The sequence below is a fragment of the Xiphophorus couchianus genome, chromosome 18 (assembly GCF_001444195.1).
Source record: "Xiphophorus couchianus chromosome 18, X_couchianus-1.0, whole genome shotgun sequence".
NCBI classification, from domain to species: Eukaryota; Metazoa; Chordata; class Actinopteri; order Cyprinodontiformes; family Poeciliidae; genus Xiphophorus; species Xiphophorus couchianus.
The window spans coordinates 22779543-22804672 of NC_040245.1; the positions used below are offsets into that span (position 1 = coordinate 22779543).

The 25130-nt window shown below is 39.3% G+C and overlaps 2 protein-coding genes across 7 annotated transcripts; both read right to left on the bottom strand.

Annotated features, from left to right (window-relative positions):
* Window positions 1-1775: 1775 nt before the first annotated feature.
* c18h19orf47 (chromosome 18 C19orf47 homolog) lies at window positions 1776-11354 on the bottom strand. 3 transcript variants are annotated; one of them, XM_028045800.1, is made up of 8 exons: window positions 11231-11354; window positions 9847-9934; window positions 8551-8665; window positions 7001-7082; window positions 5007-5135; window positions 4762-4905; window positions 3184-3257; window positions 1776-3109 (listed from the first exon to the last, which is right to left on the bottom strand). In XM_028045800.1, exons 1-8 carry the CDS (start codon window positions 11247-11249, stop codon window positions 2576-2578), a joined length of 1185 nt encoding a protein of 394 aa, XP_027901601.1. In that variant the 5' UTR covers window positions 11250-11354; the 3' UTR covers window positions 1776-2575. The 3 variants fall into 3 exon arrangements, with proteins under 3 accessions (XP_027901601.1, XP_027901600.1, XP_027901599.1); XM_028045799.1 differs by lacking the exon at window positions 11231-11354 and adding an exon at window positions 10910-11212 and having other exon boundaries at window positions 4837-4905; XM_028045798.1 differs by lacking the exon at window positions 11231-11354 and adding an exon at window positions 10910-11211.
* A 331-nt stretch (window positions 11355-11685) lies between these two features.
* fosb (FBJ murine osteosarcoma viral oncogene homolog B) lies at window positions 11686-23394 on the bottom strand. Of its 4 annotated transcripts, none has more exons than XM_028045854.1 (6): window positions 23047-23392; window positions 22623-22810; window positions 20482-20865; window positions 19546-19653; window positions 17875-18210; window positions 11686-15896 (listed from the first exon to the last, which is right to left on the bottom strand). In XM_028045854.1, the coding sequence occupies exons 1-6, from the start codon at window positions 23105-23107 to the stop codon at window positions 15843-15845; spliced, it is 1131 nt and encodes a 376-aa protein (XP_027901655.1). In that variant the 5' UTR covers window positions 23108-23392; the 3' UTR covers window positions 11686-15842. The 4 variants fall into 4 exon arrangements, with proteins under 4 accessions (XP_027901655.1, XP_027901654.1, XP_027901653.1 ...); XM_028045853.1 differs by having other exon boundaries at window positions 11686-17714; XM_028045852.1 differs by having other exon boundaries at window positions 11686-18210; window positions 20512-20865; window positions 23047-23394.
* Window positions 23395-25130: the final 1736 nt, after the last annotated feature.

Below are 25130 nucleotides of genomic sequence, written 5' to 3' on the forward strand. Positions count from 1 at the left end.
CGTATATTACTGGTTATTGAGAGACTCAATAATCAGTAATATCTCCATATTTAAAATGGTGTGAGATTTAAAGTGATGACGTCTAAATCGTATAAGCTTATATATGGCGATACTTAAATTGATTGGCTCCTTTCTAAAACCTGTCTACTGTTTTATAGTCGTAACAGACAACAAAAAAGGAAAACACTATTTACATACAGAAGGCATTTGTTGAATCAATCTGTGTGCCTTTTCAACACAATACTGTGACATTCTGGTCTTCAGGCATTTTAGATTTCTCCAACCATGTTTACTTACCAATATATTTTCTATGGATGTTTACAGTATTTGTTTCTTTTATGTCCCATTTGCTTGTTTTTCATCAATAGTGGTATTTAAAAACATGAGCAAAACAAAATTTATCAATTTGTCAAATGCAAAATATTTTGGAAAATTAGTTAGTAAATAAAACTCAACTGCAGATATTGTACAAGCTTATATTTATCCTTATGATGCAGCTTTTATTGGTGTCTATCATTATTAGTCGTAAATTACTTGTAAATAAATACATTAATATCTGCTTGAACTCATGTTCTGCACCTTAAGATTCCTTTAAATCAGCTTTCCACTTACCAAATACTGTTGCCATGACTGCAACAATCTCTTACAGTACTGGGGTAAGAGTCAGCGTTATATTGTAATATGAACAAACAATTAATTTCTGCCCTACACTATGCACAGGGAGACTGCAAAGGAAGTCCAGATTTTCCACAACCATTGAGGTTTAAGTGAATCCCACAAATTATGTCACAAACCAACAGAATCGCCTGCTCTAGAGGAGATAACTACTAAAGATAATCAATTATTCAAGTGTGCTTAATTAGCTGGCTGATACCTTCTCTTAAATGCTGTAGAAGAAGCAACAGTGCACTTAAGTCTGTCCACTGAACAGAAGCAAAGGCTGTTTTATCTTTTAGCAAAGATTTAAATTGATAGTTACAATTTGGAGTCAAGACCGGTCTTGATCTTCAGGAATTCTCTGTTTAAACATCCACAGATGTTTTTATCTTCTACGTTTAAAGTGAGATGATTTCGGAGTATTTTAGAGTGACAAGCAACAGGAGGCAGCAATTTTAAATGCTTTTTTCCCCCATGGAGATGAACTGTCTCAACTTACATTGATGCCTCTGTTAAAAACATAAAAATCAGACCGGAGGTTGAAAAGGTTTATTGATAAATGAGGTGCTCAAGTGTTTTCATAGGAAACGGGTGTTCACTTTGCCCTTTACAGGCTAATGCAGACATTGAGTATAACATTTCTATTCTTTTTCAAGCACAATTTGTTCAAAACCAGAACATTTTTTTCCCTCAATATCTTAAAAAAAAAAAAAAAGAAAACAAAATCATCAATGCTGATGTTTTTTGCTCTACTTTGTTTTTCCTTTAAACCATAAAAACATTTTTAAAATATTTACAGTGCAACCAACTGCAGCTTCGAATGATCTCTAAGAGGACTGAGGTGAAGTATCTACAGTGAACTGATGACTGAGGTTCTACACCAGAGCGTCCAGGTGGAAATACAAAAAAATCAGACCAGGTTTTCTACTCCAGGTTTTCTACTCCAGCCTACTTGAACCAGGTTCAAGTAGGCTGTAGAAAACGCTCTGCCTGTGGTCAAAAGGATAAAAGGTGCTACGACCACTCCAACAAAGCGCTGAAGCAGAGGCATGTTGCTCTTCTAGTCTTAAGGGTTCAATGAGGATTTATCAGCATGATCATTTTTTCTTACCTTTTTTATATCTGCTAAAAAAGCTCAGAAGCTTTTGATGATGATAATGGTGCAGGAGGCATTTTCAGGTCCGGAGAACACATTTAAATTCCTTAATCATCTCGGGATGTGTACTGTGTCGAACTGCTGAGAGCTAATCTAAATGTATCCAGCTAACTAATACATTATTTTTAGGACATTTTCAACAATTACGCATAGTCTGAGGATTGTTCAATGGAGAGTGTAGGCAGCAGTCTTTACACGGGTGCATTTAAAAGAGCAAGAATATCACTGAAAAGCTGATTTCATGAATTCAATTCAAAAAGTGAAACTTTTCTATATTCTGTATTAAAAATATTTTTTAAATGTTTTGGTGTCTGAGTACACTAAATTCTAGGTTTAGGATTAAAGTGAACAGAAATAAAAGAGTAAAGTATATTACTGTGGGTGGAATGAATATATATCTGAGCTTATCTTTTTGAACTGAATAATTAAAATAAATGACTTTTGATGACATTCCAACTCGTTTTGATGCACCTGTATGTTGAGTAAACAGGGAAAATTAGAACAGCATTTCAGCTCATGCTCATAATTTATCAAATAAAATACAGAAAAGGCTGATATGACACAATGAAAAAAGCAACATGAAAATACGGCATTACTAAAGTTTTTAAATAAAAGTCCCAAGACCAAATAAAAGTGACTTATCAATGGCAGCAGGAGAAAAAAAACAAACATTAAATAATAATAATAATACCAACTTGCCTTCCTGTACGAAGGAAAAGGAGGATGGCTGCAAACTCTATAGTAAGAGTCTGAATCACGACGTTAGGGTTTCTTGCTGCCCAGTCTTTTGAAAACACTGACAGCCTTGACGTCCATCTTGGCCCCAGCAGACTCCCCTCCTCCCCCTGGGCTGTTGCTGCTGCTGACCTTTGAACTGGCTGAAGTGGATTTCTCCGGTGCTCTGGATCTGGTGCTCGTCACTCTGTTGTCCTGAGTGTCAGCGGACGTTGGCGTCACCGCTGCGCCTGTGGCGGGGGGCTTGCCCAGTCTCTGAAGAATGCTGATTTTGGCCGGTGGGAGGCCGTTTGGGGGTGAGGTAGAAGAGGAGGTGGGAGCATCGGAGGGAAGCAGCTTGAATTTCCCACCCAGGCGACGCAGGGTGATCGGGGGCGCCTTGGAAGTGAGCGCTTTCTTCTTAGACGGTGTGGGTCTCTTGAGGACGCCGGCATACTGCAGGACAGAGCCCTCGCCGTCTGTGTCCTCGTCATCTTCGTCCGTGTTTGCGTCCGTGTTTCCTGGCTTCGGCATCTCTCCGCTTTTGTCCCCCTTGTCCAGGCGGCTGAACACCCCGGTGGGCTGCCAGAACACGCCGAGGTTAGGTCACAGCTTTACTCCAGGTTTCAGTTGGAAGTCATAGCGACCGCACTCACCTTGCTGTTACTGGTCGTCGTGTCTGCCATCGATTCGGCTCCAAGTCTTTCAAACACAGAGGTACGCTTTAAGCCTGTTTCAGAGAAACAAACAGTTTCTGTCAAACACAAAGGTCGCAGCTTATGACAATAGGGCTGAGCAATGAACTCAATGCTCTCTTTTTGGAGATTTATTTTTAGGAAAACTGTGATTTATTTATTTCTTTAATCTTAGCTTTTCATTGTTCAGAGCGATGTCAGCCCACCCAAGAACTACCATCTTGTTTGAGAAGTGTGTTTTACAGCTTCTGTTTATTTCATCTTTGAATTCAGGTCGACTCAAAGAAAAGATTATTTAAATAAATGTAAAAAATATATATGTTTTGTCATTTAAATTCATTTTAAGAAAAAAAATGAGGAAAAACATTGATTAAAATTAGGAATTGAATTTAGCATTAAAAATATATATATTTCATTTTTAAGTCACATCAGCCAGCCCTAGTTACCACTTATGCGAGGGTTTTTTCTTTTTCTTGGTTATATAAGATAAATGGCTAGACAAAAGGTTTATTGAACCTTTTTCCACCACGGAAGTCAAAACAGCAGTCTTTGTAAAATTAATCCAAATTTGTTTCACTTGGTGTTGGACGTACTGAAATAAATATTGTAAGTTATTTAATTTCCGTGCATAGCAATTGAAAGTCCTTTGCGAACAAACTAATGCTATCAGGACATTACTTAAGAAATATTAAATTAAAAAAATTTGAAGAAGCAACCTACTCACAAATTAGGATACAGCTTAGGAATTCAAGGTTCACACACACAAAAGAATGCCTAAATATCTTTGGCAGAATTGACTCAATTCTTAGATTATATATATATATATATATATATATATATATATATATATATACAGATAATTAACTATGCATCTTTATTATACATTTCGTTGGCCTTCTGGCGCATCAATTTCCATAAAAATACTTTGAAGTGTGTGGCTGTAACCAAATGTGAAAATGGTTAAGGGTGTGAATGCTTTTGGAAGCCACTGTGTAAAAAGTCTCACTTCTTCTACATTCAGGGTTCATTAAGACTAAAAAGTAATAGTGCTTCTGTATAATAGGGCTAAACTGATAAAATCCTAAGTCAACTCTGGGCCTAAATTTTAACACGACTTTTTTTCGTTCATCTGTGATTGGTGCATTACTGGAAAATTTGCTTTCTCTTTGCAAATTAAAAAAAAAAGAAGTGCTGCCATAAATATTTTAAGAATGAGTGTTCAAAAAGTGTCAAGAATTAAGGAAGAAACAGCATAAGAAAATATTGATTTGAAGAAATTATTTTGCGAACTCTTTAAGAGCTCTTTATGAAACTTATTGAAATTCCTTCAAGGTCAAAGCAAGAGCAAAGATTTCAGATTTTGCAGAGAGTTTGTGAGATCAGAGATTTTAGGAATGAAGGAAGGATAATTACCCCAGTTAGGAATATTAGTGAAACTGGTAAGCTGGTTAAATAACCGAAAGGGGCATTTAGAGTTGATTAGTTGAGTGCTGCTGTTGGTTAGTTAGGCTGTCGGCAAGGCCGCAGGGTCAGGCCTACCTTTCTTGGCCTGCTGGGCCAGGATTCGACGTGTACGAGGCGTGGTGCCCTTTGGCATGTTGATGATGTACTTGCCTTCCATCTCAGCTGTGACACGTCGGCGCTTTGCTGCAGGCTTCCCCTCGTCGGCTGGCTGGCTTACGACTGGCAAAAAGACACAGGAATCAAACGGCGCCATAGGAAGAACAACTAAATATCAAAAAGGGGTGAAAAAAAACACAAACTAATTCAAACATGTCATCTACCTGCTTTGCTGTTCTTGTTTGCCTGCGAGTTGGACACTGTGACCGAGAGCCGGTTGTCAATGGGTCGGCGGACTGGCGTGGCGGGAGGGGAGTCATGGCTCAAAGCGTTGGCAATCATACGAGTAGCAGCTGTAAAAACACACAAGTATGACAAATTGTCAATATTGTCTCAGTTTTTTACCCCTAATTATTAAATTAAATCAACTATGGAAAAGCCAGAAATGCAAATGTCGTTAGGATATATTTAAACGATACGATTACTGTTTTGGTTCATCTTCACCTTTTTCAAGCTGCCTGACGTTAACTTGCGCAATAAAACTTTGTGGCAGGGAATATTAAGTGTAATACAAAATGAACTCTTAGCCAGCACGGAAAACCTACAAGAACTACAGAAATCACATGATGAGTTTTGTGGGGAAACATGTTGCAAAAGTTTTTTCTAGTCAGTAGTAATGAAAAGTCCAGGATCTTAACTAGGGGTTCAATCTGTTTAATAATATCTATAAAATCAAGAGAACAAAATATTACCCAAGTTCCTTTCAGGCTGCGCTGTTTCAAGTGATATAAAGTATACATATGTAGGTCCAAAGTTTTTATTTAGTATTTTTCATCCAGTTTAACTGAATATGTACACAGGTCACTTTTTCTTTTTGATTACCATATAGCTTGGTAGACAAATAGAAAACTGGGAATAATCTTGATTCAGAGTTTCATCAATTTGACTCCTTTTATATTACTTTAACAAAAATATCCACCTGTAAATCTTTGCTGTAGTGCCAAAATAAAATATTAATATTATATTCTTATGATGAAGTAGGAAACACTGGAACGTGGTTGTTGCTATGCGTCATACTTTTACGCAAACATCTAAATATTTTTTTGCACACTCCTGCAGCAAAGCAACATACTCTGCGTCACTGCACAAGCTTCTCGGGAGCGGCTCAAAGAAGAGTCGGCATTCTAAAATATCTCCCAGAATGTACGGTGGCACAAACTGGATCAACAGGAGCTGCATTGGGACTTAAAGGACAGAAAACAAAAACAAACTCAGCCTAATTTATAACAAATAAGTAAAAATATTTATCAAAAAAAACCCTCAAAACAAATAGCTTGATTTCCTAACCTCGTTATCTGAACTATGGCAGACGCTGTGTGTGGATCATCAGCGCCAGTGTAATTACTGCTAACACAACACATAACGATTCAAGCAGTTCTCCATCTGGCTTCTGGGTGGGCTGACAAATCGATCAGGTGTTCATGGCGAAGAATGTGATGGAACGTCATGCAGAGTTGCCTGCTGGGACAGGAGCGCTAACTGAAGAGCACTTAACCTTTATCTGCACCAGCGTTGGTAAAGTTGAGCTAAAAAGTGGTTTTTAAAAAAAGGTCAAAATTGGTAAAAAAACTAAAAGGATGGGAAGCTGTACAAGAACAATTTTCTGGACTGAGTGGAAGCATTTCACACAAGTGTGGATGTTATGAATTATGAGGGATTTTACTTATTTAACCCAGGATGTGCTCACTAAGAGAAGGTTCTGTCTAGCTCTTTGTTTCTTTTATGTCACCACCAGCGATTGTTATAAGTTGCAATGTTACGAATGACAATTTGGCGACTTCTTGGAGCCTTGATTTTTAACATTTGAAATCGGTTTAAAAGTCCAGCAGAAAGAGACACAGGGCTAACTTTAGAGGCAGGAATGAAAACACAACCCAAACCTGAAGGAGAAGCGGCCTCCGTAAGAGAGTTCTGCATTTATTGATGCCGAAAAAAGGGTTGCACTACAGTCATCCAGTTTCATTGGATGTTATTTCGTAACGCTGTCTTGTATGGTGTTGCAAGTTGTTTAACAAAATCCTTTGTCATTCTGTTACCTTCTGTCTTTGTTCATTCTCTCTCTGCTCTATGGTGGAAGACAATATGACGCCGTGTGAAGGTCGCGATGTTCTGGTCTCCGTCTCGTACAGAAAAATTAAATAAAATCTTTATTACTCACGAGTCTTGGCCGTTCTTCTGAGCTCAGCCTGGACACTGGTCTGTCCTGAGGTGATGGCCTCAGCTGCCATTTTGCACATGTCCTGAGAAAATAACACCAGCAGAAAATAAGAGTTTAGATCAGACCTAAAAAAAAAAATCCAACCCGACCCGGCTTGAGCCAGTACACATTGTCTCCGAGCCTGATGCGACCCGACTAATTAACTTTAATCATAGGCCAGAAGTAAACCCGACATTTTAAACAAGATTTTACTGCTTTTGTTTTTAGACAAAAGCAGTAATTTCAGTAAGGAGTGTAACTTCTGCTGTTTTTAGCTTTTTTACATCTTCCAACTCCAGTTTGTTGGTCGCTGCAACCGGTGAGTCAGTCTGGGATGTGAGACTGATAAGAGCGGAGCAGGGTGAGGCTGAAAGCACATTTATTATGCACCATGCTTGTTACAGTCTAACCTCTGCACCTTACTTTATTTGTTTCCTCAACATGGTAAGCTGCCAACTCTCCTATTAAGTCTATCATAAGCAGATTAACACAAGAATAAAATGTGCATTTTCATTTGATTTTCTTTTCTCTGTGCTAGATGGTTTGTAGGCATATTAAACACGCCACTGTAGACATAGCCCAACCCGACAATAAAGCAAATAATTTTGATCCGACAACATCTGAATTTCAGGTCGGGTCAAAAATATGAACTGAAGCAGGAAACAAGAGGCATCACATGAATTTATGTTTATAAAAAGACCAACAGGACCACCAAGATATCATTTTAGAAATGTAAATGACATTAAAAACCAACACTTCACATTCCCATTTGGTACTCAAGAGTTTGTTCGTCCAACATTTATTTTGAAACCATTTAATTTCATGTATGTAATAATCATTGTGTATCACTTTATTCCTTCACCTCTCAATGGCTAAAAACCAAAATGAATGACTTTGTATTACCTAGCACAAGTCTGAGCTTAATTCTGTGGGATGAATTAAAACAATTCTGTCAAAAAAACAAAAAAAAAACAACAGGCCAAAATTGATCCTATTGAAATAAGAGACTCATTGAGACAACTATTTGGTTTCCAGTTCAGTATACTAATCTTTTTTTTTTTTTTTAAGTAATGTCAAAGTACTTTACAAAACACTACATCCAGTTTGCAGTTGTAGTGTTACCACCATCAGAGTGTGAATTAATGGGTGAATAATTGTAGGGTGAAGAGCTTTGGGGTCTTCTTGTAATTCAAATACAAACCACTAACTTTACTACAGTCAAATTCAGTTTATTCAATTTGGTAAACTTTTTAATCTCAGGAACTAATTTTTAGGCTTTAGGTAGGAATTACTTTTTTAACATAGAATTAAAAATTGTATTCATGGTAAGAAACACTTAAGCAGAAAAAATAAACATCATAATAATAATAATAAACATGTGTATGAGGGAGACTTTTTCACAGCACTTTATATCCCATAAACCGTGTTGAAATGTTTTCATTGGTAAGTGCTTGGTGAAGTAAAACTCAACAGCCAAGTAGCTACAAGATAAACACGGATTCTTGCCTCACCTGCCTGTGCACCTGTTTGGCATGTTTAAGAATGGTAATGATGTCTCCGATGACTGTAATGCCGAGGTCCATCATGATGTCTTTACTGAGGTCCATTAGCATGTTCTTCTGGATTCTGACGCAACAGTGCAAACAAAATCAGATACAAACATTATGGAGATGATAAATGCATAAAGTGTTGATATAAGAAAGAAATGCGCTGAGAAACTGGCTGCCAAGAGGAATCATTTGGTTTTCTGTAAGACTGGCTGCGATTGGACATCTAACGGTTGGAAACTAAAAATTGGATCTTATGTTTCTTATGCTAAAAACAACATCCTTCAGTTGTGAAGTTGTCAGCATAGAAAATGGAAAAGTCAGAAGAAGAAAAAAATGTATTAAAAGCTTCTAATAAATAAAGCAATCTTCTTGTTTTACTTATATGCCACTGAACAAGAGCAGGAAGAGATGTAAGCAGGTAACAGAAAAGTTACCACAGTTCAGCTGTTTTCCACTTTTGACTTCAGTTACAGAATCAGCTGGATTTAAAAAAAAAGTTGTCAAGCTGTTTGAAATCTCACAGCTAACAAAAAGACGTACTTAGTTTAGAGGGACAACACGGTACACTCTTAGCAATGCTTCATGCACTAATCAGTAACATAGTAAGGAAAAGTAGTTTAAAAACCTTAAAACATCATGTCTCTGCAATGCGTTTACGCTGAAATCCTGCTTAACAGCACACAAACTGATGACAGATCTTTTATTGTAGCCACCCTAACACACACTGTGCAATAACAACGCGCAATCAGCATCTTAATACGACACACCTGCGAGGTGGGATGGATTTTCTCTGCAAAGGAGAAATGCTCACTAACAGACTTGGACATTTTTTTGAACAATGTATAGAAAAAGATTTGGACGTTTGAGCTCAGCTCATGACAAAATGGGAGTAAATATAAGTGTTGGATTTACATTTTTGTCCAGTGTACTAGATAATATCTACGCTATGATTTGTTTCAGCACGTTTAAAGTGTTCCTCTGTCTTAGAAACTGGAATACTTCATTAAATTGGATTTCCAACGACGCAGACAGGGAGAGAGAATCTCCTCTTTTTAGGAAAATCCTTCTTATTTACAATACACATTTTATGAAGATTTTATAATTATTTTTTTATATAGAAAGAAAGTAGAAAAAAACAATCTGTTGGCTGGAATTGGAATCAGCTAAAATCAGTTTTGGAACGTCAGACATTTACAGAATCAGTGATTTTCTGACTGATACGTCTCTAATAACACGTTAATGAAGACTTTAAGTTACCTGTGGTCCACAAAGGAAACTGCATAGGTGACAGCGAGGCCGGCAGGAATCCCTGCATCCTTAAAAAACTGAATCCACTCTGAGGTGGCTTTGGACAAAAGACAAAGCAAAGAATTTTAAAAATCAATTTAACACAAGAATGACTAAAAACAAGACTGTTCAGTTTTAAAATGTAGAGCGGTGAACTGCAAATGATGAAATAAAAACTGGTACAAATGGGCAGGGAAATCAAAAAAAGTCATCATACTTCATATAAAAATCTGCTTTCTGAAAATATGCATTGATGGTTGCCAGCATCACTGTAAGCCGGGAAGCTGGCTCTCACCACGGCCCTGTGTGAGACGCAAACTGGAGCAGACAGCAGTATGTGGAGGACTAACACATGCTGACCGTAAGCAGCTGGAGGTTATTTATACCACCAGTGATGAAACATATTGAGGCTTGAGTTACAGAGACAGAGTGAAGGAAGCAAAGCACAACAGCTGCTGCAACAATAACCAGCCAACACTCTCTGACTAGCCGATGAGCTCGGATGGAGATGACAACTCTCACCCTGGCTAAATTACCATCGGACACCCACAGAGTCCACAATTTTCCCACATTTTGATTGGCTCTTAAAAGTCAAAAGGCGCTTTTTGGGGGGGGGCGTGGGGGTGGAAATTTTGATCCTAGAACTGTTTACATTTCATAAGCTCCATTTCTGCTTCAACCATGTAATCTTGGAAAAACTATCAAACAGATAAAGAGATAAAGATGCAGAAATAATACCGTTCTACAAAGTTATTTTTAAACACTCAGGCGCTTGAAGAATAAAGCGAAGACACAAATACGTTACAACTAGGCTACTTTTGTACGAGTAGCCTCGTTTATAACGAGTCTTTCAAAATAGACGCGTATAATTTAAAGGCCACAAAGATAAAGACTAGGGCTTGGTCATCTTTGGCATATAAAACACTGTGTTCATCAATTATTATGTCGCGCTACTTTGAGCTAAACTGAGGGAAATCTCCACCAGTCAATTGTGAATGTTACTCTTTAAAATCTTAACTACAGCACGACTTACAAACAAGTTCGCCAGCTTGACCTAACGAAAGATGAAGCGGCTCTATGCTGCTGGTTGTTCCGTCCATAAAGATGAAATGAGACGTTAAGATGCCACCGTGAACCCACCAGCAGCAGATACATGTTAGCATCGTTTAGCCGCTAAATAAAAGAAACAAGCACTCGTTAGCGATAAAAACAAAACTGTAAACAAGAAACACCACCGACGCCGCGACAAAGTTAACAACTGACATTGGACGCCATGTCCCACAAACGCTTCCATGAGTGTTTTATTGTTTTTGTCAAGTATTGTGTCTCGCTCGCCGGGCCCTGACGTTCTCACCTGTTGTCACGGTCGCCATGTTTGTAAGGAAGGTGACGCAATTTCCGGTGTAATGGGCTTTGTCACTGGGTGCAGTTCTGATTTATTGACGATAGATGGCGAGAGAGACTCACATTCCACACGAGACAACCCAAACAGTTGAGGTCACTTTTTTTTCTTAATGTTTGGGTTTCTACCCCCAGTAAATTGAACGTCAGATTTGCGTTCAATGTGAGGTTATGCCATTAAATAAAAGATTTATTTTAAAGATTTTATTTCAAATTAAGTATATATATCTATGGAAAAGGATTAGGGCCACCGAAAAAAAAGAAGAAATGAATTCTGACTTTAAAGTCAGAATTCTTTTTTTTTTTCGGTGGCCCTAATCCTCTTCCATAGATATCACATATATGTAGTTTAAAACATATAAACAAAAAATAGGACAAAATAAACGAATAAAAAACTTAAGAAAAATGCACTTTATAATATGATTTTTATTTACGTTTTCTTCACATATTTCAAATGGTAGTGTAACCATCAGCAAAAGTTTAAGCTCCCGCGGCATTGTTTAAGCTCCCGCGGCATTTTACAATCAAGAGGAAAAACATTATAATGTAAACTTTTCATAACATTAAATAGGATCAGAGGCTAATGTTTGCACAGAAAGAGTCAGCGAGCTGGAGCAGTAAAGGAAACACTAAATATTTCATATATATATATATTTTTTTTCTGTTTTTCTTTTGTTTGTTTGGTTTTGTTTTTTCAGGAGTGACAAATAAGGTCAGGGAACGCTCCTAAACACGACATATTTTCATCCATGCGCCTCAAGTAACATGTTTAAATTAATCTTCTTTGGGCATAAGTTCAAAAATATTTCACATTTGTTTTTGTTTCTATATATTCGGAAAGCACTAAATGGTAAATGTTTTGCTCCTAGAAAAAAAGAAAAGAAATAGAAATTGTAAAAACAATAAAAAGAAGAGACAGAAGTTTTCTGAAACCGTTCATCATCAGTAAATTAAAGAAACATGTACACCTCCGAGCTATCTCTTTTTCATCAAGATTGTCTCAAAATAAATGTCACTATGAATATTTATGTACGTATTTATATTTAATACTGTAACAAAAGTGGATAGGTATAGCAATACATCATCACACTTGACACAGAGTAGCAGTGTGTCTAATCACTGCAGGATATGCTACATTAAGTTCATACTGTAAGTATTGCATTTCATAACAGGGATAATGTGAGCGGCGAACGGAGAACTCTGGAAAAATACAAACACGTAGCAACATTCACCTCATCATAGAAAAATAGGAAAGCTCTTATTCAGTTAATGCTATTGCAGCATAACAGTACATGTAGACGCAGGCGGGCTGTCTGTCTCTCTCGGATTTATTAAGCTGCCTATACATCCGTTTTCCTTCTGTAAAGTCTCCATTTCCAATCAATTGGCAAAGCGCTCTTTCTTTTTTTTTTTCGACTGTAAACTTACAGGCATTTAGAGCAAACACAAACAGATGAAATCATATGTGCTGACAGGGTGAGGGAGGGACCTTCAGAGATCAATTTGTTACACTGAAGGAGCAGGCAGTGGGAATTAACCTCTTGGATCTCAGACTTTCTGCTCTTTAAAACAAAAAACAAAACAAACAAAAAAAAAACATCCCTCCTTTTGGTTTCCAGTCTAAATAAAGAAAATCAGGCAAGCAGGACTTTCCATTCACTTTGAGCCACAGCAATGGCAGTGTGCAGCCTTTCCACCACTAAACTCCACCGCCACGTTTTCTGATCTGCCTCGTTATAGCATATGTAGCACCACGAAAACCTATGTACATGAGAACTATTGAATATGTTTTATGCTTACTCCGACACCAGTACATAATTTGTCATCACATTTGCATTTTTGGGAAAGTGAAAAAAAGGCATCTCCAGCATTTTTACACAGTCCTTATTCAAGATTAGAGAAGGAAAAAAAATTAAAATAAAACAAAATAAAAACATGAGGCCCGCCCCTTTTCTGACCACCAGGAGCCAAGATGGAGCAAACTATCATGTTATTTGTCCAGGGTTTCTGCAAGTTTTTGGTGACATTTGCGTTTCAAAACAATGCTGATCCAAAAGTAGATAAAAAAATATATATATTTAGACACTTTTCTTACTTTAATCACTCAGATTTCTTTTCACTTAGCTTAAGCAAGACAAACGTAACTTTCTAAGCCTAAATTTGAGTTTTTTTGGTTTGCCATTTATTCCCACCTAGCTTCAACATCTTATTACAGTATAGCTAATTGCTAGCTTCAAGACTGTAGCTTACAATATATTTCAGCCTTATTAAAGTCCCTGTTTTCAAGTTAACTTAAATTGACCTTTTCCCATGATGAAGAAGGAGCAGATAGCGGCTCACCTAACAAAAACCGTTTGGATTTTCTTTGGCTAAACTTACAGTCATCCACTTTTAAAACAATAATTCTTTGCAGGTTCGCAGGAACAGCTGAATGTCTGAATGGTACATTTCCTTTGACTAGGCTAATTCATTCAACAATGTGATAGCACCTCAGTTTCTCAGCAAGAGTAACAATTAAGAGAAGAAACACATGTCTCCAGCACATTTCTCAAGAAATAACATAATAAGAAGAAGATGGTACAAGCAACAACTGAATAAATGTACAAATTTAAGACATAACCAAAAGTAATTGGAGACCAAATTGGGAATTTTTCTAAATCAGTACATATGAAATTTAGAATTTTTAATGACTTCTCAAGACCTTGCAGAAACCCTTAATCATGCTGATGTTTTTCAATAAGCAAGTTTATTAGATCAAAATAAAGCCTTCTTTTTTTTTTTGCAAACAATACAATTTTTACGTTTTTTTTTTTGAGAACACATTTTACTAAATATTATCCTTCAAACAAACATTTCTGGAAATTTGCAAGGCGATAGTCCAGGGCAGATATGCATCGTGTGTGTGTGTGTATGTGTGTGAGTAAAACTTTAACCTTTTAAAAATGAACCAAGTTACAAATACATCTGTTGACATTCACTCACAGGAGGCATGAAGGGGTCAGTAGCTTTGGGACAGACCTCACAAACAAAAAACACAATCTTCTAACATCATTGTTATAAACATACAATAAATGTAAATTGGATAGTGCTTTTATATTGTTTATAAAACATAAATACATATTGACAAAGGCAGTGACATCGTGCTTCATGTTCAGGGACAGGGCAGTATTTTAAATTCAATTTTTTTTTCTTGCTTTATAAAAATATGTATTTTTTTTAAATATTATTTTTTTGTACTTTTACCTTGTTCTTCATTGACAAAAATATCCCATTTATATATGCAGACATTCATACATTACAATCATGGTACATAACGTATACATATACATGTTACCGTTTAAATGTATATGCATATAAACGTTTAATTCAAATTCTTTTTTTTTTGTAGTGCACATATTATGCCTCCAAAGTTGCCAAATGAAAATATAATAAACTAAAAAAAACAAAACAACAATTAGCTACAATGCAAAACAGTAATAGCAACAGTTATGAAGAAATCTCCCAAATAAATTGAACAAAACGGAAATTTAAAAATAATTACTTTTAAAAAATGGCAACAGTACAAGAGAAAGCAAGAACAATATGTCACATAAACAAACACTGAAATATATAACAGTTTTCACTCAAACAATACAGAGGAAAAAAAAAAAAGAAGTACAAATTCACAGGCAAAAGAAAAAAGGACGCTCACTCCACAACATCAGCCCCGTGTTCTCTCTCTCCATTTGTTTTCTTGTTGTTGTTGTTGGTTTTTTTTCCGGGTCTTGCCTTGTGCTCGGATCGTCGTTTCAACCTCAATAAAGAAAGAAATAAACGGGCCAGGTGCCTCAGAGTGGACGACCCACTCACAATAAACGCCTCCTCAGCTCTGCACCGGGAGAACAGGGGACAGGAAGCAGAGACCACCGAGCCCAACGTTTAGAGGTTGTCTGAAACACTTTTTAAAAAAAATAAAATAAAACGGATACAAGTCCCTCCTCTGTATGAATGCATTGGTTCACATCTGATAAATCTCTGAGTTGCTGCAGCTAAACTTCTGATTTCAGAGACTTGAAAGCGCCCGTGAGAGTAAACTCAGCGCGTCGACCCCGGGCGCTGAGTTTCTGTAAAGTGAAGATGCCTTTTTTTTTTTTTTTTGAGGTCACATCTTTACAGAAGTGCTTTCCTTTTGTTTTTTGGTCCCTCTCTTTCTTTTTTTTTCTTTTGTCCACCCATTATTTTATCATAACTACACCCAAAACGGATGATAGGATATTCTCTGCAGGCGTCTGTCCTCCGTGCCTCCACTCAGTCCCTATTCGCTTTTAACTCTCCAGCACAGCAGATGTATCTAATCTTCATTGTGCGAACAATATGAAAAATGGCTCAGCAGAAAACAGTGGCATTTCACGTCGCGCTTTATGCATCCGTGTGCGTGTTAAATGTACGTATATAGCTGCTGTTTCAGATCGTAAAAAGGAATCTGAGCAGTGAGCTCCAAAAAGGAGAGGTTCTTCTTGTTTGGACGTCCAGATCCTTGAATGACTGGGGTGCAAAAGTGGGGAGTGTTAGTTGCGCCGGCTTTTTCACTCAAGGTCCCAGGGGCTGGAGGGGTTCTCCGGGCTCTCAGTGGTCGAGGACTTCAAAGAGAGAGGGAGAAATAAAAGAGACAGAAGAGGAGAAAAAAAAACAGAGATGGGTAGAGATGGGTCGCATGGCAGGTAGGCAGACGGTGGAAGTTTGATTTTTTTTTTTTTTTTTAAACAAAAAGCACAAGATTTAGAGGAGGCTGTGATACTCAGATCCTCAACTCGCCAAGTCCAAGCAGCAAATGAAGAAGCATATAGAGCAGCCGAGCAGATGGAAGGTTACGGGGGGTGAGCGAGCTGTGTCTGTCTTCCACAAGAAAAGACCCCGAACAAATTGTCCTTGGTCCTTTATTTCAGATCTGCACAAATACATTCAACAACAGGGAGGACGAGGAAAAAAAAAAAAAAAAGATAATGGACAAGAATGAAAGCAAGAGCACTAGCAGAAGGGCAACCGACAGAGGGAACAAGGTGGGGGCACTGGTGCGTGTTGGGGTGCAGCAATAACATCTATTTTACTCAATGAGAGTATTTTAATAAGAAAAATTCATTGTGAATCAGTTCTTTAAATCAGAGCACTTTAGACTGGTAACAAGCAGTCCCTTGCAAAAGGCTTTCATACGCCTTGAATTTTCCACACTTTGTCACTTTATATCCAAAAGCAGCCAAGAGGCCCGTGGTATCTCTGGGGGAGCTTTAGAGATCCACAGCTCGGGTTGACGTTTACTAAACATCAACCGGTGGTCAGTCCCACAAGTCATGGCTCCTATAGAAAAATTGCAAGATTGATGAATTGTTGAAAGAGAGCCAATAGAAGAACCCTTCGCAATTTTCAACAAGCCGTGTAAAGGGGCACAAGCAAGTGTGCGGTCGGAGTTGGCTGGCAGATGGACGGAGATAAACACAGAACAACCTTGGAGGATAAACCCTGGAGATAGACCTTAAGTCTGAGGTGGAGGCTCGCCTTCCAGCAGCTCAATAACTTCAAACGTACAAGCAAAGATTTAATGGAAGAGTTTAGATCAACCGATGCGTCTGCTTTACGATGGATTCGTTAAAGTTTGGACCCAGGTCCAGTTCAAAATCCATGACAGGTGCTGAAAATTGGTGTTCACTGATGCTCTCCAGTCAATATGTCTGAGTTTGAGCTATTTTGAAAAGAACAATGGACAACAATTACAGTCTCCAGATGCACAAGGCTGTCAGAGACGTAAACCAAATGACACCAACACCACCAAAGGATTGTCTTATAAATGCACGTTCCTTCTTTGAACTTTATCTGTGAGAAATCCGTTTCCTTTCAATTAGCAAGTATCGGCTACTCTCTGCTGGACCGTCACATAAAGGCCCAATGAAACGCTTTGAAGTTTGCGATTTAATGTGACAAAATGTGGAAAAGTTAAAGAGATTTGAAGAGGCTCTGCAGGTTTTCATAATGCACTTTTTTTTCTTTTTTGTTTTAGAAAGGCATTAATCGTGCCCTGTTACAACTATTTGACTAAATACAAAACAAGAATGTATTCTTTGCTGTATCTCAAATGTTAAAGGCTCGATCTGATGTGCAATTTATTTATTTCATTTTTTTCTATGGCTCTTGATAGGAATATATTTCCGGACGTGTAAACTGTCACCCAATCAAGTTCAAATGATTGGCACTTTGTTTTTCCTCAATCTGGGAGACTGATTGGCACTGTGCGTGTACTCGTGTCAGCCTCTGCGTCCAGTGAGCATTGGGCGTGTGAGTGGTAATCTGTGCATGCATGTGTCTGTCGGTCAGTCAGAGTGCCAGCAGCGAAGGCGAGTTCAGGGAATCGGATGACTGCTCGCTACTGCTGTTCCGCTGGTTGGCACTGACCCCGCAGGCTCCCTCTGGGTAGGTGAACACAAATGAAGATGTGTATGAGGTGTTGTAACTGCCAATGGCGGCATCGTCATGGTTAACACCACCACCACCACTGTCACTGGCCATAAGGCATGGCCCACCAGGTGCTGGCTCAGCTGAGCCGTAGAAAGAACTAGAAAACTCTACCTCCTGCATCATCCCTGCTTGAGGCTGCTGCTGCTGCTGGACTTGCTGATGCTGCAACGGAGGCTGGGGCTGTGTGGGGGCCGGGTGAGCAGAGTAGGCAGGAGGGAGATAGAAAGAGTCCTCCTTCACAGTCAAGCCCACAATGGAGACGGGAGGTGGCAGGCTCTGAGGAGCGAGCTGGGACTGCACTGAGGCCTGCTGAGCCTGCTCCTGGTACGGGATCTTGCAGTTTGGCTGGTGGGCCACCAGTACAAACTCCAGACGCTCTTTCTCCTTCTGCAGTTCGGAGATCTCGGCCTCCAGCTCTGCCTTCTCCTCCTCAAGTACGTCAGTTTCCTGTGTGGAGTTACAGGGAACGAGAGGACGCAGGAGGGAACAGGAGAAAGGTGGATGAAGTGGAGTAGAAGGTGGGCAGAAAGAGGAGGAATGTCAATGTCAGCTACACCCATTTTCTGCTTGGATATCTTTGTGAGAAGATCTACAGTTCTGGTCAGAGGTTTGCACTCACTCTTCATCAACAGGTATAGTCAAACAACAAGGGACTGCAATTACTTTTAAGCACCACATTTAGGGGTATAAGTTTAAATTTACACTCCCCGATATATGCCTTAATCCACAATGTCTAATTGAAGGTCCCTTAGCAAGTTACAGGGATCCCACAGACATGTTGTAGCCATTGACAAACATTTTGACCACTTATCACAACCAGTTCAAGATTCCGGTTTCAGCTAGTGTTTGCATTCATCGTCCTGCTGGAACCCCAACTGGTTTGTGACCATCTAGCAGTTACTTTGAGGTGACGATGAAAAATCTGGAGATAGTCCTACATCTTTTTTAAGACTTTGTAAAGTACACCACTACGTCAGGCAAGTGGTAAACAGTGATAGCATGATGACGTAGACTCCAATGTGTATCTGTCCGGCTTTCTAACCATAAAGGCAGACTGAGTGGCGAAATCAAATGTGGTGGATTAGCAGTGCTTGCCAACAATTGATGGTGTAATCCAGGACAAGTTACAGGAACATTGTCTCTGCTGTCCAGAAATTGAGCTGTTTGCGTAGCATAGCAGTCTTGAGACTATTGTGCAGCAACAATCTTTAGTAAGAGGCTCCTTGTTGCAAGACTGTCTGCCCACAGCATCCACGGCATGAGATGAGTTAATTTCCCTTTGGGATAAATGATTTAATTTTGAATTGAATTCAGTTGAATTCAAAGATGCCACCTCCTTGCTTGTCTTGAGTTTGAAATGCTCGGCCTGACTACTTCAAACCAAACTTATTGCTATTGTGGGCAAATTGGTCGATCTTTCTCTCCTTTCATTCCTTCTTGGAGATGTGAATTTGGGAGCAGGAACAAAACAACTCTTTCCTATGATTGCCGTTTGCCTGGAACTGTATTCTCTCAGAAGAAACGCGCTCATGTCTTGCAGGTAACATGTAAGCTGCCTTACAGATAAGTTCCCTAATTAGGTCAGAAATGCGCAGGTACAATAGCTGCTCTTCAAACCATAATTTCTTTCCCGTAACAGCTGAACACAACTTACTATTATCCAAGTCCCCGAGGACCAATGTAAACCATTATTAACATACTTCACAATGCAATGGGAGTTTAGAAAAACAGCATAATTATGATCATCACTCGTTCCGGCTTCCAAAACAGGGCTCAACTCACCGATTGCAGCCTGTCTGTCAGTTCCCGTCTGCGGTTTCTGCATTTGGCAGCAGCCAGCTTGTTTCTCTCTCGGCGAACGCGCCTCTTCTCCTCCTCCTCAGGTGTTAGCTGCAATCGCAGAAGTAAATTTAGAGGCTGGAAGTTTTGGTTCCAACTTTAAAATATATGTGTTAATATTGGACACAATGAGCACGCCATTTTTGCCTTTTGACACATAGCTTGGATTAGAGATTTCTTTCTTGTTAGCCTCAGTCGTCATCAGACTGAAGAATAAATTGTATTGATAACGGCAAACACACTGCAAACGTACAAAATCTTACAAAGTATGTTTGGTCTAATTTCTAATGAAAATACATTAGTACAATTGAAATAAGACAAAACTAACTTAAAAGTATTTTTTGATTAATATATAGGTGTTTGTTTTAAGAAAATAATTCCTTACCATTTATGAAAAAGTTTCAGTTCCACTGCCAGACTATTTCACCAACAACATAGGGAAATTGGTTTGTTATTAGTGAAATAATCTACCAGTGGAACTAGTACTTTTAACATTATAAAATAAGGAACAATTTAATGAAAAGAAGCTCCTATTTCTTCCTGAAAGGTTAATTGTACTTTTTGTCTTATTTTAAGTGCACTAAGATATTGGCACCAGAAATTAGACAAAATACTTGGTAGGATTTTGTGTTTTTGCAGTCTAAATATAATCCTAACTGACAAATCAAAGTTTTTTCTTTTTTCACAACCCTTTACGGGTGTTGTTTCTCTGAATGTTTGTGCAAAAGGCCGTCAGGATAAGTTGCAGCATTTCTATTCGTTAACTACAACCCAGAAAGTCAACAAGAATTAACAATAGCTTAATTTGACTTCCTTTGTTCTCTCTCAAATCGTTTACCTTCACTCAACACACAAATCTTCTCAAGCACACAGACTTACTAACACACCAACATCTCCATCTTCACTCACAGACTCGTCTCGTGCACGGCGGCTGCGGGGTCTGGACTGCCGGATGGGACCCAGCGCCGGCACTGGGGTTTCTGAACTGGGAGGAGTGAAACAGGACCCCGAGGAGTAGCTGGGGCCCGGCATGTCATACGGGTCCACCAGAGACACTGGCTGGGTCATGGTCGAGGTGCCAGTGGAGCTACTCTGCCCGGAGGCCTGGGAGGAGATGAGGGTTGGCTGCACCATCCACTGCAGGTCCTGACTGGTAGTTATGGCGGTGACGGTGGGCACGAATGAACCTGGCATCTCACCTCCGACACTGCTTCCTGGCCCGCTGCCCACAATGCTCAAGCCAGCACCCGCTGAAACACACTCCTGACCAGGAAACACAGCGATTTTAGATTTCAGTAACTGTGAAATTAGACTGACCAGTTAAAAACAATACAAGAAAAGACACTCAAAACTCATGAATCAGCAATCTTATAGAATAAAACCATGTAATCTATAATAACGTTAGAAAAAACAGGGCTTTGAGAGTTTATAAATCAAACTAGGGTAGATATAAATCTAATGATGGGCTCATGAAGTTGTGCTGGGAAACATGGGAACATCATAGCATATATGTGTGTGTTTCTTTTAGAAATAAGTAACACTTCCAGAAGATTCTTCTCAGATTTAATTGTTTAGTCTGTAAGTCGAGAGTCCTTTCAGTGAGACCTGACGGTCAGAGTGCAGTATCCTCTAAGAAGGATCTTTATGAACATTTTACAATGCTGTCATCATGAAAATATTACAAAAGTATCAAAATTAGAACCAACAAAATTCTACACACCTTTCTGCCACATGCAGTTAAAGTACTAAACTTGTTTTAATGTGGTTTTATCTATCCCGCATTTTTGCTAAAACCTTATTTGATAACACTGACCTGTTGAGGCGCTTGAAGAAATCCTTTATTATTATGTCGTTTACAACTAGCTCAACATTAAACTGACAATAAACTTGCTTGACTCCTATAATAATTAATTGCTCCTGTGAGTCCAAATAAAATGCAAGAAACGAATGTGAAGCCTCTTAGGAACAAAGCTAAAATATGTGGAAACAACGTGTTCCTTTGCACCGTCACCACATGCTTGCACAGGAAAAAGGTAAAGTATGATTCCGTGCAATCAGAGTTTCTTAGATAACTCTTAACAAACTGGCATTATAAATTGAATTTGACTGCAACTTAGAAGAAGGATCACGTCAGAAAGTATTTAGGCTTCTGAATGTCAGTTATTTCCCTGAAAATTAAAAGTGACATAAAAGTACTGAATTAAACTTCATTGACTTAGAAAGCTGAACCTACATGTTTGATTGTGAAGGCAGTCAGAATGCAATAAACCAGTCAAGAAACATGTAAGTACGTATAGGTTTCGGTTTGTCCTACCTAGGTTACACAAAATTAACTATATATGGGTCTAAAAACGCAAATGGAAGGTTCAGATTTATCACTTGTCCCTTTTTCTGGTTTATTTAGAGCCGAGGAGGAGCAGCGACTGCCATTAACATTCACCTAAAAGCGTGTAAAGATATTGGGAGAGGCGGCTCGGAGAGCTGCCGACACCGACCAATCGTTCCTCTCTTTGAACGTTTCCCCTCCCTTCTTCGTCCTCCTCCCTCGTCACACCCCCGGTGTTCCCCTTGGCAACGCGACGTAGCGCTCCAAAATAGAACACGCATTTACGTCACGGCGAGCGGAGAGCTGAGCTTACGTAGGGAGTTCCAGAGCTGCGGCGCGGCGCGGCGTGCCGTTGACGGAGCACGCAGTCGGAGAGCGCTACAGCACCGCCGCCGCCGCCGCCGCAAGCAACAGATCACTGGGAAACTTTGACTGGATCCACGCTCCTTACAAGGCTAAACTTATAAAGGCCTTTGTAGTAAATTGTGAATTAAATTGTATCAGCGCGTTTGACCCAGTTTCCTTTGCACTATTTATATAAATATGACGGTATAGACGGTGTCATTACGACACAAGTCACGAATAAAATTAACAAATAATAATAATAATAATAATAATAATAATAATAATAATAATACTGTTGCATTCTCTCTGAAGAAGCAGCAGATGCTAGCCTGTCTTCACACGAACTTACCTGCGGAGCACTGGTGGTGGGCGGGCTCCCGAAGGAGTCCACGGAGGATAGGTACTGGGACTCTATGGACGGAGACGAGCTTCCACGGGATCCGCTGTCGGGGTCGCCGGGAAACCCTTGGTACATCTCCCCGGAGGGACTGAAGGAGAAGGCGGCACCTGCAGTAATCAGGGAGCGCACGGTGTCACCTGCAGCGGCGGGGGAGCGAGAAGGTTACTAAGGGAGAGAGGTACTGTTGGGGAAAAAAGCAGATGATGTTACTGGCAAGGAAGTTAATTAAAGCCTAAGGCTCGATGAGGTTTCTTAAAAACAAGCTTCCTTTTTTTTTTTTTTTTTTAAATACATCTCTTTGGGTGATTCTCGAAAGGAGCTGGTGTGCAGCCGCAGCCAGCCGTTTTGGACCGCACTCTGTAATCTCTCTTACCGTTAAGTTTCTTGTTGTTTCCCAGTGAGATGGTCTTGGTTTCTTTCCAAAAAAGTTGCATGAAGAAACTTAATCCAACTCCTCGCGATGAGGGAAAACTCGCTCCAGCTGAACTCCGTCTGCTTTTAATATGGTTGGCTTGTAAAAAAAAAAAAAAATCCTGGTCGTTCTCTAACTTATCCGCTGTTCAAGAAGAAGAAGGAAGAAAAAAAAAAAAAAAACAAACCCGCGAGATTATAGATCCATGTACGGTCCTTTAACGGAAAGCCCGTGGCGGACGCCGGCCGGTTTTTCACGGTGCAGCGTAGTAGATGTTGTACTCATGAATGAAGCCATCCGCTGCGAGTACCAGCGAGGCATTTTCTAGCTACTAAGTCCCGCCTCGGAGTTCCGCTGACGTACATGCCCATATTTGATATGTTGTGTTTGGTATCCTTGGTGACGTTGAGGGATTCCCTCTCCCACTGAATGGACCAGAAGCTTTTTACCTCGCCGACGGATAATAATAGACTTTCTATTCTCTTTGTGTGTGTGTGTGTGTGTGTGTGTGTGTGTGTGTGTGTGTGTGTGTGTGTGTGTGTGTGTTATCACAGGCAAAAAAATATTTCTCACCGTCTGACAATGTCTGAGAGGAAATTTTAAGAAACACAAGGGTGATAAATATGGAAAGTTTCTATTTAGGACCGTGAAGATGCGTATGAGATATAGGAACATTCTTAGGCCATGGTTATGAATGATATTATAATACCTAAAATGTTTTTTCCTGTTTTGGGGAGACTCCATTCCAATTCTAAACTACTTTATTGATCTCAAAGGGTAATTAAATGTTGTTGTAACTCATATTAATTCTTCAAAGATTTGTAGATCACAGGTGTCAAACTCCAGTCCTCGAGGGCCACTGTCCTGCACTTTATAGATGTGCCACAGGTACAAAACACTGGAGTGAAATGGTTTAATGACCTCCTCCTTGTGTAGATCAGTTCTCCAGAGCCTTGCTAATGACCTACTTATTCTATTCAGGTGGTGCAGCAGAGGCACATCTAAAAGTGGCAGGACAGCGGCCCTCGAGGACTGGAGTTTGACACCCCTGTTGTGGATAATGGCTGTTTGGGGGGAAACTCCAAAATGTGGGTTCATTTTACGCCCAGGCAGCCTGGAGTTGTTCTCCAAGACGGAATCCCGTCAAACTTCGAGGAAAATCCTGCTTAAAAGTTTCTCAGGACACACCCTTGGGACTCATAATGACTAAAAAGAGAGGAAAGCCCTCTTTTGATCTGAGCGCTTGAACACTCCCTAAATCTGAAGTCAGGTATTATTCCATGAATGGATTAACTGCTATTTGAGAAATAAAAAAACAGAGACTTGCTGCCAGGGCTTTGCCCTAGAACAGCAGGAACGAGAGCCTGTTTTGGTGCCCCACGCCTGGGCAAGTTTCTTTCACGTGTTCAAAAAGTATAGATAGTTAGGGACACATCAAGTTTAATGTGTGTAGATATTAAATGTTTCCAGTACCTTTGTTTTTGTAATTTCTTAAAGGAAAGTAATGACATGACAATGTTTTTTTTGTTTTGTTTTTTTTTAGAAACAATTTTGATTCTAAAAAAATATTGGAGGATTTATACCAGTGTGGTGTGTGGCAGTAAAACGCAGTCACTGAAATACAACAACATCAAAAAAAGGAAGTGTGTGGCATGCATTAAAGGCTTGGTGTCATCTGTTCTCTTTGTCTTGTTGAATTTTTGCACTTCCCAGTCAGAAACAAGAATGTATCCCAAAGTTATATTGGGAAAGTGATAGTTTGCCAGACCAGAGGCATACAGCTGCAGACTCCCAACAACACTTTTAAAACCCTTCCGTCTGAAACCATCTACCAATGTGGAAAACTCATTCTCACACAATTTTACACATTGTGTGAGAAAAACCTGTCCAGATTTTCGTCCGGTTCACAACTATGCATTTGATAGTAAATGACTGACATGTCAATGTAGTTTGAGTTTAAGTTTATGGCTAGATAATTTGCTCTAGGGTTAGGTGTCAAGGTGAAGATTGGGGGGTAGCTCTTAGGTTATTCAAGCAAAAATGTG

Coding starts and splice junctions, on each gene's coding strand:
- fosb (XM_028045851.1), bottom strand. CDS start 23,107: ATGCAACTTTTTTGGAAAGAAACCAAGACCATCTCACTGGGAAACAAC. Junction 20,866..22,622: donor CCACCACCAGTGCTCCGCAG/GTAAGTTCGTGT, acceptor TTTCCTGGTCAG/GAGTGTGTTTCAGCGGGTGC. Junction 18,211..19,545: donor TGACAGACAGGCTGCAATCG/GTGAGTTGAGCC, acceptor AACTCCACACAG/GAAACTGACGTACTTGAGGA.
- c18h19orf47 (XM_028045798.1), bottom strand. CDS start 11,039: ATGCTAACATGTATCTGCTGCTGGTGGGTTCACGGTGGCATCTTAACG. Junction 7,083..8,550: donor CCAAACAGGTGCACAGGCAG/GTGAGGCAAGAA, acceptor TTATTTTCTCAG/GACATGTGCAAAATGGCAGC. Junction 3,258..4,761: donor GGCCCAGCAGGCCAAGAAAG/GTAGGCCTGACC, acceptor TCTCTGAAACAG/GCTTAAAGCGTACCTCTGTG.